General features: G+C 47.4%; 1 protein-coding gene across 1 annotated transcript; it reads right to left on the reverse strand.

Annotated features, from left to right (window-relative positions):
- Positions 1 to 3,242: 3,242 nt before the first annotated feature.
- Positions 3,243 to 15,659, reverse strand: CCNA1 (cyclin A1). The gene is made up of 8 exons (XM_004390901.1): positions 15,483 to 15,659; positions 11,105 to 11,351; positions 10,767 to 10,891; positions 9,649 to 9,872; positions 7,785 to 7,989; positions 6,043 to 6,156; positions 3,813 to 3,946; positions 3,243 to 3,294 (listed from the first exon to the last, which is right to left on the reverse strand). The coding sequence occupies exons 1-8, from the start codon at positions 15,645 to 15,647 to the stop codon at positions 3,243 to 3,245; spliced, it is 1,266 nt and encodes a 421-aa protein (XP_004390958.1). The 5' UTR covers positions 15,648 to 15,659.
- Between the last annotated feature and the right edge of the window lie 619 nt (positions 15,660 to 16,278).

Below are 16,278 nucleotides of genomic sequence, written 5' to 3' on the forward strand. Positions count from 1 at the left end.
TGTAAGTTGAATACCTCATTTTTTTTAAGTTTTCATTATTATTGCTTTTTATTATCAGTGTCTTTATAAATCATAACACTGAACATCTGAGAACGACGACATTAGAAAATTCTGCACTGCGACACTGTATGTAATACGTACTACTAATGACAAGATGTCCAAAACAAGGGTGGTTAGTTGGGACTCGAATATGTCCTCAGGGACTACCTGTGCATGTAGTAAATAGCAATACTGTTGCTGCTGTGTGCCACTGAGTCCCTTCCGACTCAGAGCGCCCCCATGTGACAGAGTAGAACCGCCCCATAGGGTTTCCTAGGCTGTCATCTTTACGGGAGCAGATCACCAGGTCTTTCTCCCATATTGTCGCTGGGTGGGTTCAAACCACCTTTTAGTTAGCAGCCGAGCACTTAATCATTGTACCACCAGGGCTCCTATTTCTTGACAACATGTCCAGTGATAAATTAGAATGGGAGATTACAAGTTGCTGATTACATAACATATTGATGGAGGCCCTGTATCTCCTTTGTGAAACGTAAGCAACCGAGAAACGTTTTAATTCTCCTGGAATCCAGGTTTCTGGGTTCATGGACTGGGGTGACCCACCAGGCCATTTTGCCCTTAAATGTCCTTTTGAGCCTTGAGCCTTGAAGGAACTGGTTCTCCTAAAGTCACCTGCAAGTCAAACAATAACCTAGTAAGCAGCTTAGCATTTTGCCTTGAGCACAGGGCTCTTCTGGAGAATTACAAGGACCTTCAGAAGACAACCCTGCCTGGACCCTGCCTGCATAACCTGCTTTCACTATCCCCTCTTCTTACCTACTCACAATAAATATATTCGGTTATGCTATTTATTGGTGTTTCTCTGTGCAGTTAAATTTTTTGCCACAATAAATGACAAAGCATTTAGGGAAATGTTGATTTCTTCAATGGAACCAGAAATGGAGACATTTTGAGAATGTTTACCTACAGGGGGAAAAAAAGACAATGCTACACCCTTTTAGGAGCTTGTGGGTACTATAAAAATATAAAAAAGTCTTCACAAAACATGCAACATACAGCTGTATTTTTATACTTAAACAATTTCCTGAGAGCTTGAAACAAAAGCAAAATTTGGAGCCAGTTTCATTTTGCCCAAAGTAACAACAAAAACATTTTATCACACTGTGGATTGCAGAAATACAGCCGTTCATTTGACAGTATCAGAAAATTTCTGTTCCCATTTTATCCAAACCTGCCCGGGTCTCATCTTCTCTAAGGAAAGGAACCTAGCAAATACACTTCTGTTGTTCTTGGCCCCACAGGGCAGGCCCAGAGAGGGAGACCACTGACAGGCTCCTGTGCCTCTGAGCACTGCTGGCCCAGGACTACTAATTGTGGCCTACGAACACCACAAATACAAAGTCCACGTTCAATCTCCAGTACGTACGTCCCTTCCTCAGGCCAGGTCACTACTGTTTTTTCCTCCCAATCTTTAAACCCAGTTGCTGTAGAGGTTACTCCAACTCATGGCGACTCCATGTGTGTCAGAGTAGAACTGGGCTCCGTAGGGTTTTCAATGGAGGATTTTTCAGAAGTAGACTGCCAGGCCTTTCTTATGAGGCACCTCCAGGTGGACTCGAACTCCAACCTTTCTGTTGGCAGCCGAGCACATTAACTGTTTGCGCCACCCAAGGAGTTGTCCAATCTTCAAAACCAAAGAACCAAACCTGTTGCCACTGAGTCGATTCCAACTCACGGGGACCCCATAGGACAGAGCAGAACTGCCTCATAAGGTTTCCAAGGCTGTCAATCTTTACAGAAGCAGACGGCCACATCTTTCTCCCACTGAGTCGATTCCAACCCACGGGGACCCCATAGGACAGAGCAGAACTGGCCCATAAGGTTTCCAAGGCTGTCAATCTTTACAGAAGCAGACGGCCACATCTTTCTCCCACTGAGTCGATTCCAACCCCCGGGGACCCCATAGGACAGAGCAGAACTGGCCCATAAGGTTTCCAAGGCTGTCAATCTTTACAGAAGCAGACGGCCACATCTTTCTCCCACAGAGTGGCTGGGGGGTTCGAACCGCCGACTTTTTGGTTAGCAGCCGAGCGCTTTAACCACTGCCCTACCAGGGCTCCTTCCAATCTTTAAAGAGAAGTTAAAACAATTTTAACTTTTCAGTTTTCCCCATCTTGTAGCCTACATAAGGACCACAGACAGGGACCACATATAAATGCGTAGAAAAGTAACAGTGTAGAATCATGGGAAATCCAGACTGTAGCCAAGCTGAGGCGAGATCCCCTTGAAGGGACACATATGAGGGGCTGACGTGATTATCCTGAAATCCCATCCCACGGTGAAGTTTGATTTTTCTACTTCTCAGAGCATCTTCTAAGGCTGAAATATATGCTTGATGGTTGAGTAAATCAGCACAGAACATCGATGGAATGACATCCTTTTAAATTAAAATCACCCCTAGGTGGCACCTGACCGAGTTTAGTCCTCAGCCGCAGTCCTCACTGACTAGGTTCCCAGAGGGAAGCTAGGCTAGGTAACGTTTGCTTATGCACCTTCCCCAGGCGCTCTACGCTGGCTGTTCTTCCCTTGTCAGTTTATGGACAGTTTCCTAGACACAAGGAGTTCCTGAGCAGTACAGTCAGTCAACGTGCCCGGCTGGTAACAGAAAGATTGGAATTTGAGTCCGCCCAGAGGTGCCTTGGAAGAAAGGCCTGGCAATCTACTTCTGAAAAATTAGCCATTGAAAACCTTATGGAATACAATTCTACCCTGACACACAGGGGGTCACCATTAATTGGAACTGACGTGACGGCAACTGGTTTGGTTTTAGGTATGTGGACATAAAGATACAGGAAGGAAAAAGTCTCAGGGTATCCATTTATCAAATGTGAAACTCCGTGGGTTCCCAGGAACATGTCGTCCTAATAGTATGCTGGGTTTATACAGCCAGTTAGAAGAGTTCTGGATGTGGAGATGACATCGTTGATACTCTCAACAAAAATTCCAAGCAAGTCTCAGCCGTGCTAACTAGTAAATATGCTTAACACATGGTCATAAATCAAGCTGTTTATTAGTTCTCAAATGTCAGGCTATATTACAAGCTACGTCTAAGAAACCTTAAATAAATTTACATTAAGAAAATCTGTCATCTATATCGTGGCAACACTTGCTGAGCCTGTAAAGACAACGGCCCATTCTGATGACGTGAAGGTCCGGCGCCATGTGGGCTTCAGGCAGGAGACTCACTGCAGAGGAAGGACAGCAGGAGGCTCCATGAGAGACACGTGCAGGTACCTGAAACAAGACCCGAGCAAGTTCAGCAGGACCCAGGGACCTCGGTTCTGTAAAATATCACTTAGGCCAGAAAACTTTCTAGTAGTTTCAGTAGAAAGGAAGGAAGTTATCCGACTAGACGTACTGTTGTTGTTGGGTGCCGTCGCGTTGGTTCCGACTCACAGCGACCCCGTGTGACAGGGCAGAACTGCCCCACAGGGTTTCCAAGGCTGTCATCTTCACAGGAGCAGACGGCCACGTCTTTCTCCTGCAGAGCCGCTGGCGGGTTCAGACTGCCAACCTTTTAGATAGCAGCTAAGTGCTTAACCATTGCACTACCAGGGCTCCCTGATTATAAGTTCTACTAACTGACAAATTATAAATCTAGGCCTCTCCAAACTGGTTTTGTTGATTTTAGGTGTCACTTTAATTTCCAGCCTAGCACCAGACATGCAGTTTGCTCTGTTTCCAGCTCTGACATCACTCCAACCTCAGAAGCTCTGACAAGTCAGCCCGGTAAGGCGTCCTACGTGACTTACTTTGAAGCCTTGTACTTCTCCCTGATTGCTTGCTGAGGTCGACGGGGCATGTTAAGGCAGGCTCTGTGCAGCTCACTCAGGCAGGGCACAATCTCACTCAGCGAGTAGCCTGTAAAGGCAGCAAGGGTTTCTGGCTAATCAAGACAAAAGGAAAAAGAAAATGCTCCGCATAACTTTACGAGACAACAGACATCCAAAGATAAAACTGTGAGAAAGGTAACGAGGCACTAAAACAAGGCAAAAACCACCATCCTCCCTCACAGGCTTTTAGAAATAAGACAGTGGGAAGAACAGGCTGAGTTCTAAACCTGCTTCCCTTGTGTTGTTAGAATGCTCAGTTCCACAATGAGCAGGATTTTTACTGGTCCTGAGCAGCCTCTACTTGCCCGACCACACCATTTGTATGGTGTAAGAGATGCCTGATCAAAACGCAGCACCTCATGGTATTAGTATTAGTAACAAGTGATACTAATAAGCATTCCAGAAAAGAAGAGGAGACACCTCGCTTCCTTTAGAACCAAGCTGCAGACAGCTCATTTCCCATCCTGCCATCTTCTCAGGCAAGAGGCAACACTGGCTGCACGCCCTCTTGAAAGCCTGGTGCCACCTTCTGGCCATCCTAAATAGACTAGGTCGTTGCTGTTTTTAAATAATATTTTATTGTGTTTTTGATGAAGGTTTACACAGCAGTTTAGGTTCCCATTCAACAATTTCCACACAAGCTGTTCAGTGACATTGGTTACATTCTTCACAATGCATGAGCATTCTCATTATTTCCGTTCTGGTTGTACTATTTCCATTAATCTAGTTTCCCTGACCCCTTACATTCTCATCTTTGTTTTAAAGTAACTGTTGACCATTTGGCCTCATATAGGTGATTTTTTAAAGGCGCACAGTACTTACAGGTAATATTCATTATTTTCTGAGCCAATTTTTTATTTAGCTACAAGGTGACCTCAGGGGCTAGTTTCGGCTCAAGGTCTGAAGCAGGGCTTCGAACGGGTTCTTCCTGGTTCAGTCATGGCCGAGAAAGCAAAACTGGAACAGACCTGAATTTTAAAAATTTGGATGAACCGGAATGATAACCTGAATGGAGAAAATTATGGGTCAAAGCCCTGCTAGAAAACCTAATGTCCCTCTTAGAAAACAAGGGCAGCATATGCATTGCATAGCAACCAATTCTCTTGTCCATCAGATTTCGAACAGAGCTGGAAACAGGGGCACCCCACTCAAAGATGGCGGCTGGCCGTACCACTCTGAATGCGTGTCACTCTCCACAGCCCTGCCAATCATCCAGTCTCATGCATCAGGCTCCTGAAAGGGCTCACTATGCATCTTCCGAGTCTTCCATTCCAGAACTTCAACTTGTAACTTTTCCCATTCTGGTTATCATTGCAGTTCACCCAAATTGTAAAAATTTGGGTCCGTTCCAGTTTCATTTCATTGGCCATGACCGAACCAGTTCGAACCAGTTCGAAGCCCTGGTTTAAAGAGTATCTCAGGGTAGTAGTCTCAGGGAGTCCTTCAGTCTCAACCAGTCCAGTAGGTCTGGTTTGTTCATTTTAGGAATTTGAGGTTCTCTTCCAAATTCTTCTCCCATTCTATCAGGGTCCACCTATTGCGGCCCTGATCAGAACAGTGGGTAGTGGTAGCCAGGAACCTTCTAGTTCTTCTGGTCTCAGGTGGACCAGGTTTTTATTTTTACACCAAGAGAGAGAAAGTCAGCCACTTTTTCTCCAAGTGGTCAATGATTTTGCTACCAGACCCTCCCTGTGTGGCCATCAGGCCTCCTCTTGTTCAACAGGTGGCCCATGCAATCTCCTTGACTCCCTGCAATCACTACTGACTCAAAGCCATGTTGGCTGGCCCAGAAGTCTCAGCCACATGCTGCAGTCTGCTGCCGAGACCCCAAAACCAAACCCAAACCACTGCCAATGAGTAGATTCCAACTCATAGTGACCCTATAGGGCAAAGTAGAACTGCTCCATAGGGTCTGTAAGGCTGTAACATTTATGGAAGCAGACTGCCACATCTTTCTTCCTTGGAGCAGCTGGTAGGTTTGAACTGCCAACCTTTTGGTTAGCAGACAAGGGCTTAACCGCTGTACCACCAGGGCTCCTATTGCCAAGACAACCAGCTCCCTATTAAACCAACTCTCTCTCATAAGAGGCTGAACAGACTTTAGATAGTCCTCAAATTTCATCTGGAAAAAAAGAAGCTAGAATCTTACCCAGAAGTGCCTGTTGATGGTATAGTTTGCCAGACAATAAGCTGCTGCGGCTATCAGTGAAGGAAGATATTTTAGGAACGGATCAGCTTCCAGTAGACTCAGTTCTGCTACGTACTAAGCACAAGAGAGATTTCATTGGAACCAGCAGCGACTTGGGTTACAAGTAAAAACTATAAATGTCAAGGGAATTGCGTCTTATCTTTGTACAACCAGCATCTAGTGATAAATACCTTCATAATTAAAAACAAAAAAACAAAAAAACAGTTGCCATAGTGTCAGTCTGACTCACGGCAATCCCATGTGTGTCAGAGTAGAACTGTGCTTCTTAGGTGTTGTGGAGTGAACTGTGACCCCAAAAAACATGGGTTATAAATCCTACACTACCTGTGGTTATAATCTCATTTGGGAATAGGGTTTTCTTTGCTATGTTAATGAGGCAGGATTAGTATAGGGTGCTCTTAAATCAATCTCTTTTGAAATATAGAAGAGCAGATTAAGCAAGCAAGCACAGACAGGGGAAGACAGACGCCATACCACATGAAGATCACCAAGGAACCAAGAAACAGAAGCTGAAAAGAGACAAGGACCTTCCCCGAGAGCCGACAGAGAGAAAAAGCCTTGCCCTAGAGCTGGCGCCCTGAATTTGGACTTCTAGCCTCCTGAACGGTGAGAAAATCATTTCTGTTTGTGAAAGCCACCCACTCGTGGTATCTCTGTTACAGCAGCACTAGACGACTAAAACAACAGGAAGAACTCAAAACTATTCATTGGGGTGATAACTGGCATGCCTGTTTGTAAACAGAGTAACATGTATGTTGTAATAAATGTTGTAATAAAATTCCAATACGGAAGTACTTGGCCTACTCGCCTAGAACGTGGGATGAGTTACGTTTCTCAGCTTATGCTAATGGTAGGATTATGCCAGGCAGAGAAACGATTTTGCTCTGGCAACTGGAACAGAACACAGCCTTCAGCCAAAAGGCAAAAATAGGACCATAATAAAGTCATTAGTTTATCAGGCAAATGCATGTAGTTCAGCGGCTAGAAAGGTACCAGTGGGAACAGGCCAGAAGATTAGAAGAAACACTGGGGAATTTATACAGATATACTTATTATTTTTTTTTTTGCATAGCATATAAATACCAGATATCCCAGATCACAGTGGTTGGAAACCAAGTTGACGAAACCAATACTTAGTGCCTTCAACTAAATTTCCGTGACTCCAGATGACCAAATAATGCTTCAGGGCTTAATATGTTAGGGTGAGATTGTTGTTGTTGTTAGGTGCTGTCCAGTCTATTCCAACTCACAGCAACCCCAGGTGACAGAGCAGAACTGCCCCATAGGGTTTCCTGGGCTGTCATCTTCGGGAGCAGATCACCAGGTCCTTCTCCCTCGGAATGGCTGGTTTGTTCAAACCCCAGCCTTCCTGTTAGCAGCTGAGCGCTTAACGTTTGCACCACCAGGGCTCCTCAGGATGAGTCTAGAGCCAAACTAACCCTAAGAGGTATCACCTGCATGTGGTCTGAGTCCAATAAAGGGACCATTTCCAAGCAACACTCTCTTTAATAGGGTGATTACAGCTTGTGCCTGACAAATGCAAGCAGAAGCAAGGTCTCATATCCAGAAGTCATTTCTTAAGATCAGCTCTCTTTGATTGCTAAGATGTTTTTATAGGCCCAAGTCAAAGATTTGAAAAGGAAGGAAGAACTCTCGGGTGATCGGGAGGCCGCGCCGCATACCTTGGCCAGGTTCTCGGTCCGAATGCACACCCCTTGCCTCCTTAAGTACTGAAGGAGGAACTGGTTGGTGGTTGGTACAGTCAGGTCAAAGTCCAGGACTTTCAGCAGCAGATGTTCCATTCTTAACAGTTGTCGCTTGGTGTACGTATCATCAGTTATATAGACAAACTCATCCACTTCGGGGGGATAGATCTCTTCGTATTTCCTGTGAAGGTAAAGAATTTTCAGCAGGAAAGCTTGGAAGGTCTGGCTCCGCTTCCTGAGCAATCCACACCCTGGCCTTGCAGACTTCTTTAGTTTGTGCCCACAGACCTACTTGTTGTTGTTAGCTGCCGTCCAGTTGGCCCCGCCTCATGGCGACCCCACGTACAATGGGGTTGGACCGCTGTGCTGCGTAAGGTTTTCACCGGCTGATTTTTGGAAGCAGATCACCAGGCCTTCCAGACATATCCACTTAAACATCACAAAGTAGCACAGGACTGTGAATGTGCTAGGAGCTTGTTTCCAAACCAAGAGCGTATGTATCACGAGGATATATTGTACTTAAGGAGCCTGGTGGTGCAATGGTTAAGCACTCGGCTGCTAACCAAAAGGTAGGCAGTTCGAACCTTCCAACTGCTCCGTGGGAGAAAGACCTGGCAATCCGCTCCCATAAAGTTTACAGCCTAGAAAAACCTATGGGGCAATGCTGCTGTGTCACATGGGGTCGCTATGAGTCGGAATGAACTTGACGGCACCAACAACAACAGCAATGTTGTACTTACTACCACGAGTAGCGACAGAAACAATCTCCAGTTGAGAGGTTGAGGTTTTGGCCTCTGACACACTGAACAAGATTCTGAATGACAGACAGCACAGGTAAAACCTTATCAATTCTAGATACCTCAAACCACTCTGTGGAAAAGAATGCTAGGATAAACATCACGACAGAAGAAATGCCTTAGGGCTTGGATTTTAAGAAGATCATGTTCAGCTTTCTCTGCTGAATCATCAAATGATGCTGTATATCCAAGAGAAAGAGAATGATAATTCCACCAATCTAAATTCTTCTTTTCTGCTTTTGTTTCTATTTCCTTTGAGGGGAGGGGAGTTGGCAGCTTTTTAGGCATAGAAGACTAGAATGCCCGAGATCGGAACAGAAGGGAAATACAGGCTACAACAGTGTACTTAAAGGCAGCTCAGCCACCACCCAGCCATCTCTCCCACAGCATTAGGTCTTGTTATGAATGCCAGAGAGTGGCGGAGAGGAACAGAGGCCAGCCTAGTACTCTCTTCACTGTCACCAAGCAAACAAACTGTGCTATTGTGGGTCACTCGCTAGATCATGAAGACAGCTTTTGTGTAACCAAACTCTTTACAAATAGGACTTTTACTCGTATTAGACAGGCTACAGCCAGAGCTTCTGTTAAGGGCAATGGAAAAATCTGAAAATGGGTGGTGGTGATGGCTGCCCAGCATAACAAACGTAATTAATGTCAATGAATTGCATATGTAAAAAAATGCTGAGATTTCTTTGTTATATGTATATATATATATATATATATATATATATAATAACAGCAATTACTTAAAAAAAAAACAAAAACAGAACACAGCCAAACGGCTGCACTGGCAAACAGTTAAATTAGATCCTGGATTTGAGGCTGGCGGCTGCCTTAGTCATCAGACGGACTTGCTGCTCTAGAATGAACGTGTGGTAAGATTCACCACCTGAGGAGATCCCGTAAACGTGACCATGTTCTATCAGAGGATACCTGAATACATCTGAATTATCAAGCATCGCATTTCTTCAAGAAGTGAAAACAAAAAATCGGTGTTCTGACAGGCTGCCGTTTCCCCTTCCCCAGGCTCAAAGACCACTTACGAGGCCAGAAGAATAGCCGCCGTCCCCACAAGCTGCAGCTTCCCCCTCAGAACTGACATGCACGACAGGAACCTGTCCAGGAAGTTGACGGCCAGGTACAGAGTCTCCGTGTGGAGCTTGTACTCCTCCCCGACCTCCACCAGCCAGTCCACCAGGATGGCACGCATGCCCTCCGTGATGTCTGGCTGCTTCCTCAGGTAGTGAGCTTTGGGTCTGTGTCTCACCTGTTTGGGGAGAGTTTTTGTTTTAAACGGTCGCTTTCTAGAAAGGGCATATCAAAGTACAGCTGTCCTTTTTAAAATGTCATCACACGGGTTAAGAGCCAGATAAATCTTCATCGTGATGAGGAAGAAAGATCTGAAATTCCTGTTCTGCAATACTGGTAGGTCGTTCGTGTGGGAGACCTGGATTCGGTTCCCGGCCACCGCACCTCAGGCACAGCCACGCTCGTCCGAAAGTGGAGGCCTGTGTGTGGCTGTGATGCTGAGCAGGTTTCAGAGGAGCTTCCAGACTAAGACAGATTAGGAAGAAAGGCCTGGTGATCTACTTCTGAAAATCAGCCAGGGAAAACCCTATGGATCACCACAGTCCGATCGGCAACCGATCATGCGGATGGCGCAGGGATCGCTGTGAGTTAGGGCTGACTTGACAGTAGCTAAAAACAACAATGAAATCAGGTTACAAATGACTTAAGGGGAGGAGAATGGCGATATGAGTTATTGCTAAGCATGAAATACTTAAAACGTGAAGCCTCCGAGTCGCACAGACCTAGTCCAAGTGAATGCTCCTCACCATCGCGACTGCTACTGTTCATATTTTTATGTTTAGATTCTCTGGTGGTTGTGGCCAAGAACGTATAAGGAGTACTGGTAAGTGTAACACTTACGCATTCTGCTGCTAACCAGAAGGTCGGCAGTTTGAACCCACCCAGCAGCTTCATGGAAGAAAGACCTGGTGATCTGTTCCCGTACAGATTACAGCCTAGAAAACCCTACGGGGCAGTTCTACTCTGTCACATGGGGTCGCTGTGAGTCGGAATCGACTTGACAGCACCCAACAACAACAATATTAAGTGTGTGGGGGTGCTGCAAATTGAAGTCAAAGTTGGGACAACTCACTTCAGCTTCTCTGAGATATTGATGAATTTCTTCAGCATACTCAGTCACATTTATCACGTCGGAACCAAAATCGGACACATCTTCAGACTGAGAATGGAGAGAGGAATCGACCAGCATTGGGGAAGCTGCAGGGATTCAACATGGCCAGATAAGTCTCGTAAAACACCGTTCCACCACTGCCCTCCACAGGGATTCGGCACGGCCAGATAAGTCTCGTAAAACACCATTCCACCACTGCCCTCCAACAGGCAGCTGCTCCCATGGTCATTGCTCCGTGTGTGGCTAGTTACACGCTATTGAACACTACCAGGCCCCGTCGGCTGTTGGAGTTGAATTACCTGTGCTGAAATCCAGCAGGAAGTGGAGATCCGACTTGGGAGCGCTGGTGTCTACCCCGTACACCTCCTCAAACACCATTTCCTCTCTCCCTGAAGAGCTCTCTCTGTCTCCCTGTCCAGGCTCATCCATGTAGATATCGAATCCTTGCATGGACGGCACACGGACCCCGCAGTCAGACGGCGCCTTTTTCCCAGCTGGAGGGACGGCATTTTCCGATCCAGAGAAACACCCGATTGCTGTGATCCCCTAGAACAGGGTTGAGCTTTTTGTTAGAGGCCACCCCAAACACCAGATGGGCAAAGTGGACCTGTGTGACTCAAACCAGTGGGCTGGGAGGTGAGTCCTAAATCCGTGTAGCTACACCAGCACCTGAGGAGCCCTGGTGGCTCAATGGTTGAGTACTCAGCTGCTAACCGAAAGGTTGGTGGTTTGAACCCACTCAGCTGCTCCGCAGGAAAAGATCTGGCGATCTGCTCCTGTAACGGTTACAGCCTAGAAAACCCTGTGGAGTAGTTTGATTGTCATCTGGGGTCACTATGGGTTGAAAACTGACTCGACTGCACCCAACAACACTTGACAGTTAGTACGTTTCCACGTGACAAGCTAAATACACGTGGCTCATGTCTGGTGAGAAAACACTCTTTATGGTGATACTGGAAAAAAACAGGGCATATAAACTGCAAGTCACTCTAACCAGGTCTCCATGTTGCCACCAAGTTTAATTTTTGGCGTATCTATACATGTACATAGGTTGGGACACACAGTCGTTAAACAAATAATTACCACGCACCTACTGTGTGCTGGATGCTGTTCCAGGTGCCCAGAATTGAACAGGAACCAAACGTTCAACAATAACTGTCCTCATGCAATTTCTGTTTTAGTTGGCAGAGACGGACAAGAAAAGACAGACTACGTCAGAGGGTGACAAGCGCTACGGAGGAAAACGGTGCAGGGAAGGAGGGTCGTTGCCATTTTAGACGAGGCGGCCAGGCAAGGCCCACTGCAGATGAGAGGGTGGGCAACGATCTGAAGGCAGCGAGAGAGTAAGCGAGGCAGACATGGGGACGGGGAGGGAGCACCCAGGACAGAGGGAACAGCATGGGCAAAGGCCCCGGGGCTGGAGCGTGCCGGCTGTCTTAGGGACACACAAGGAGGCCATGTGGATGGAGCAGAGGGACAGAAAGGCCAGAAAGAAAAGAGAGACCTTTCTGTAGGGCGCCAAGGCCTTGCACTGGAGCTGGGCAGCCTCTGGAGGCTTTAGGCGGAGGAGTGGTGTGATCTGACGTATGTCTGAAAAGGATCACTCACGCTGTGTGTAGGTAAAGACAGCAAATTGGAGAAGACGGCCAGTGATGAACTTTCAAATCCCAGGGGAGCTATAACAGGGTTTGGAGCAGAATGGTAACAAGAACAGTGAGCAGTAAAGAGGTTCTGGGCACTCTGAAAGGCAGAGCCAACAGGATTTTCTCAGCAGGTTAGATGTGGGTAGGGGAAAAACAGCCAAGGATGACCAAGGCTTTGGGGCTAAACAACAGGAAGGATGAATACTCCATTGATTGAGATGAGGAAGACTCTGGGAAGAGCAGGCTGAGGGCAGGGAAGAGAACAGGTGGTTGGTTTTACACAGGTTTGAGACGTCTATTCCATGAACGAAGTGGAGATGTCATGTAGCCTGCTGAGTATGTGAGTTTGTGATACAGCTGGGAGGTCTGCACCAGAGATCAAAATTTGAGAGCCATCAACAGATGCTGCTGTTGTTAGCTGACATCAGGTAGAAATGCAGCCCAGTCCTGCACCACCCATGATCAGACTGTTGTGATCCACAGGGTTTTCACTGGCTGATTTTTGGAGGCAGATCACCAGGCCTTTCTTCCTAGTCTCTTAGTCTGGAAGCTCCACTGAAGCCTGTTCAGCATCATAGCAACAAACAAGCCTCCACTCACAGCCAGGTGGTGGCTGCATTTGAAGTGCGTTGGCCAGGAGAGGAACCCAGGTCTTCTGCATGGGAGGCTGTGGGAGGCGAGAACTCTACCACTGAATCACCAGTGCCTTCCCAACACCCACCAGATGGTATTTAACTCAGACCACTAGGGAGTGAACTCAAATTCAGAAGACCAAAGACGAAGCCCTGGGGCACCTAGCTTTTACAGGCTGGAGAAATTAGGAGGAACTAGGAGATTAAAGAGGAGCCCTGACGGCTCAACGGTTCAGGGCTTGACTATTAACCCACCAGGTGGCTCCACAGGAGACAGACCTGGTGATCTGCTCCTGTAAAGATGCTGCAGCTCCACTCTCTCCTACAGGGTCGCTACGAGTCACCGTTGACTCATGGCAACGGGTTTGGTTTGAATATGGGATGAGATTGGCAACAGCAACTCGAAGGATTAGACAGGAAGTTTAGGGGCCAGTGCGTTTATGTTAATGGGGGAGGAACAATTAGGAACAGGGGGCGAGAATAGTTGCACACCTGAAGAATGTAATCAGTGTCACTGAATTCTGCACATAGAAACTGTTGAATTGGTGTATGTTCTGCTGTGTATATGATCAACAACAAAAATAATAATTTTTTAAAAAGAGAAAGAAGATATGAAATAAATTTCTAAGAAAGTTGTGGAGGAATGGAGTACACATAAAAGGTTAAGGGTTATGAATTTAATGTGAGACCGATCAGCAAAGGAATCACTGCCAATTCCTAAGAACCAGGTCTTAGACTTTAAGTTTAAAGCAATCAATACCACTACGTAAATTAAGTTTGCTATAACCACTTTTGTCTTCTCCAAAGGCTTTGACCAGGTCACTCTGGTTATACCCCCTTCCCCCCTCCTCCCAAACACCCCCAGAAAGCAGGCGGCTGAAGAGTCAGTAGGCAGGCTTCCAAACCAGCCTCCACCAAAACTTCGTTTTGTTTGTTCTGGCCTTTCTTAAACCTCTCAAGTTTTCTCATCTATAAAATGAGATTGACACGATAGCCAAACAACAGACTCAAGCACAGCAACAACAATCCTGAAGATGGCGCACGACTGGGCAGCGTTGTGATTTACACGTAAGGTCACTATGAGTCAGCGCTGAGTCAACAGCAACTAACAACACCAAACAACAAAAACGGGAGGGCGCCTGGCCCACCTGCTTCACTGGACCACTGCGAGCCTCGGTCCATTAGAGATGGCAACGCAGGTTTAAGGCATCATCGTGAAAGGGCTTAGCTCATAGCAGGCTTGGGAAAGCTTTTTTCTATCTCAAAGTCCATTCCTAGGGATTCAAACTCCACATTTGCGTTTAAGTGTCTGAATCTGTCTCCAATCTGTTAAGGGAGGCACCTCTAATCAACTGAGCACGTACAACTAGTCTCAGAGGGCCCAGTGCCTGTTTGCCCAGTGTTGATGAGATGCCTGCTTTCCAAGCACCTTTTCTGAAGTGATCTAGTCAAGCCTGATTTGATCCTGATTCCAAGGCTTCTAACAAGTTCCCAGGAAGTTATACATAAGAATCTTGTTAAAATGTAGATTCCGATTCAGTTTATCCAGAGTGAAAATGCAGATTCTCAGCAGGAGTTCAAACCAGAACAAAACAGTTTGAAGGCCTGTCTAACACTATCCCGGTAAACATAACACAGGCTGTGTGGGACTGCTCAAGCCATGCTTACATCAGTCTGACCACGACTCAGACCTGGATAACCCCCAGTGTGCAACCGTGAAGTAGCTAAGCTGCTGTCCCAAAGGTTGGCGGTTCAAACCCACTCAGTGGCTTCTCGGGAGAAAGACCTGATGATCTGCTCCAGTAAAGATCACAGCCTAGAAAACCCCACGGGGAAGTTCTGCTCTGTCACATGGGTCACCGTAAGTCGGAATCCACTCCATGGCACCTAACAACAACATCGGGCATTCATGCTTCCTTTTAGCCTGTTGTTGGGTGCCATGGAGTCAGTTCTGACCCACAAGGACCCTACAGGACAGAACACAACTGCCCTACAGGATTTTCTAGGCTGTACACAAGAGCAGATCACCAGACAGCCAGGTCTTTTTCCCACAGAGCTGGTGGGTGGGTTCTAACCGCCACCCATCAGTTAGCAGCAAAGCTCTTAACCATTGCACCACCAAGCTCCTCCTTTTAGCTTAGCACCCAAATAAGTTTACATATTCTTAATCCAGTTTCTGGACTTATTTCCTTGATACTGGGAAAAATAAATTATTCACTATTTCTAGCTGAAAAGGGGATCCATCAAGATGCTCTTAAAAAATCAATTTCCTTAGAGTCCAGATTCCAGTGTTGGAACACTCAGGGGAGTTTGTGAGTAAAGGGCGACCATGAAGCCCCTCCTACATCGCAGGAGAGCCGCCCTCAGCAAGCAGCGCGCCGGGCCCTCGGAGTCCTCCTTACCTGGCCGCAGGCCCTCCTGTACTGCCCGTTCTCGGTGAGCACCCCCAGCACGGTCCTCCGGGGGGGCTCCTGGCCCAGCTGGGCTCTGCTGATCATCTGACAGGCATCATGGACCCCAGCCACCGGGGCCAGAACAACGCCGCTCTTGGGTCCGCTTCGCCGCATGGCCTCCGTCTCCACCGGGTGCTGCGACGGGGAAGGAGGGGCAGACACGCGGGTTAGCTAAGCGCCTCGACCCGGGCTGCCCGGGTGCAGCACCAGGACGCGATTTTCCCAGACACTGTATTGGAATCTGCTCCCCTAAATATTACAGCCTAGAAAACCCTTGAGGCAGTTGTGCTTTGCCCTGTAGGGTCGCTAGGAGTCGGAATCCGCTCGACGGCACCCACCAACATTAGGGCTGAAAGGGCGCGAGCGACCGCGCAAGAGATCGAAGCTGCTTCAGACCAGAACGGTGACTTCACTTCTGGGGTTTTCTTCCAAGGTTGAAGATTGGGAGGAGAGCGACAACCCTTCAGGCCAGGATGCTGGGCTCCAACTGATCGGGGGTCTAAACCTACAAGCCAGCACTCTGTCCCTGCTCTGATGCTCGTCTCCCCCGCCCCAGACAAAAGATCCGGGACCCTTGAGCAGGAAGGTGTCTCCTCCCGCGGCCCCTCCCAGCAGACAGAGGCCCCAGACCCGCTTGGAACCCAGGGGCCCGCTCTGCTCGGCGCTGGCTCTCTCACACACCTGCCGAGCGCACTGAGGCCGGGCCGAGGCGGCGGGCGCCCAGGTGGTCATCGACCCGGTGGCC

The sequence above is a fragment of the Trichechus manatus genome, unplaced genomic scaffold, assembly GCF_000243295.1.
Source record: "Trichechus manatus latirostris isolate Lorelei unplaced genomic scaffold, TriManLat1.0 scaffold00344, whole genome shotgun sequence".
Lineage (NCBI taxonomy): Eukaryota > Metazoa > Chordata > Mammalia > Sirenia > Trichechidae > Trichechus > Trichechus manatus.

Bases quoted from the DNA above. Each gene is read 5' to 3' on its own strand.
- CCNA1 (XM_004390901.1), bottom strand. From the start codon at position 15,647: ATGCGGCGAAGCGGACCCAAGAGCGGCGTTGTTCTGGCCCCGGTGGCT. The intron at 9,873-10,766 runs GTGAGTTGTCCC...CTCCCCAAACAG, and splicing joins AATATCTCAGAGAAGCTGAA to GTGAGACACAGACCCAAAGC. The intron at 3,295-3,812 runs GTAAGTCACGTA...GTCTTGTTTCAG, and splicing joins GAGAAGTACAAGGCTTCAAA to GTACCTGCACGTGTCTCTCA.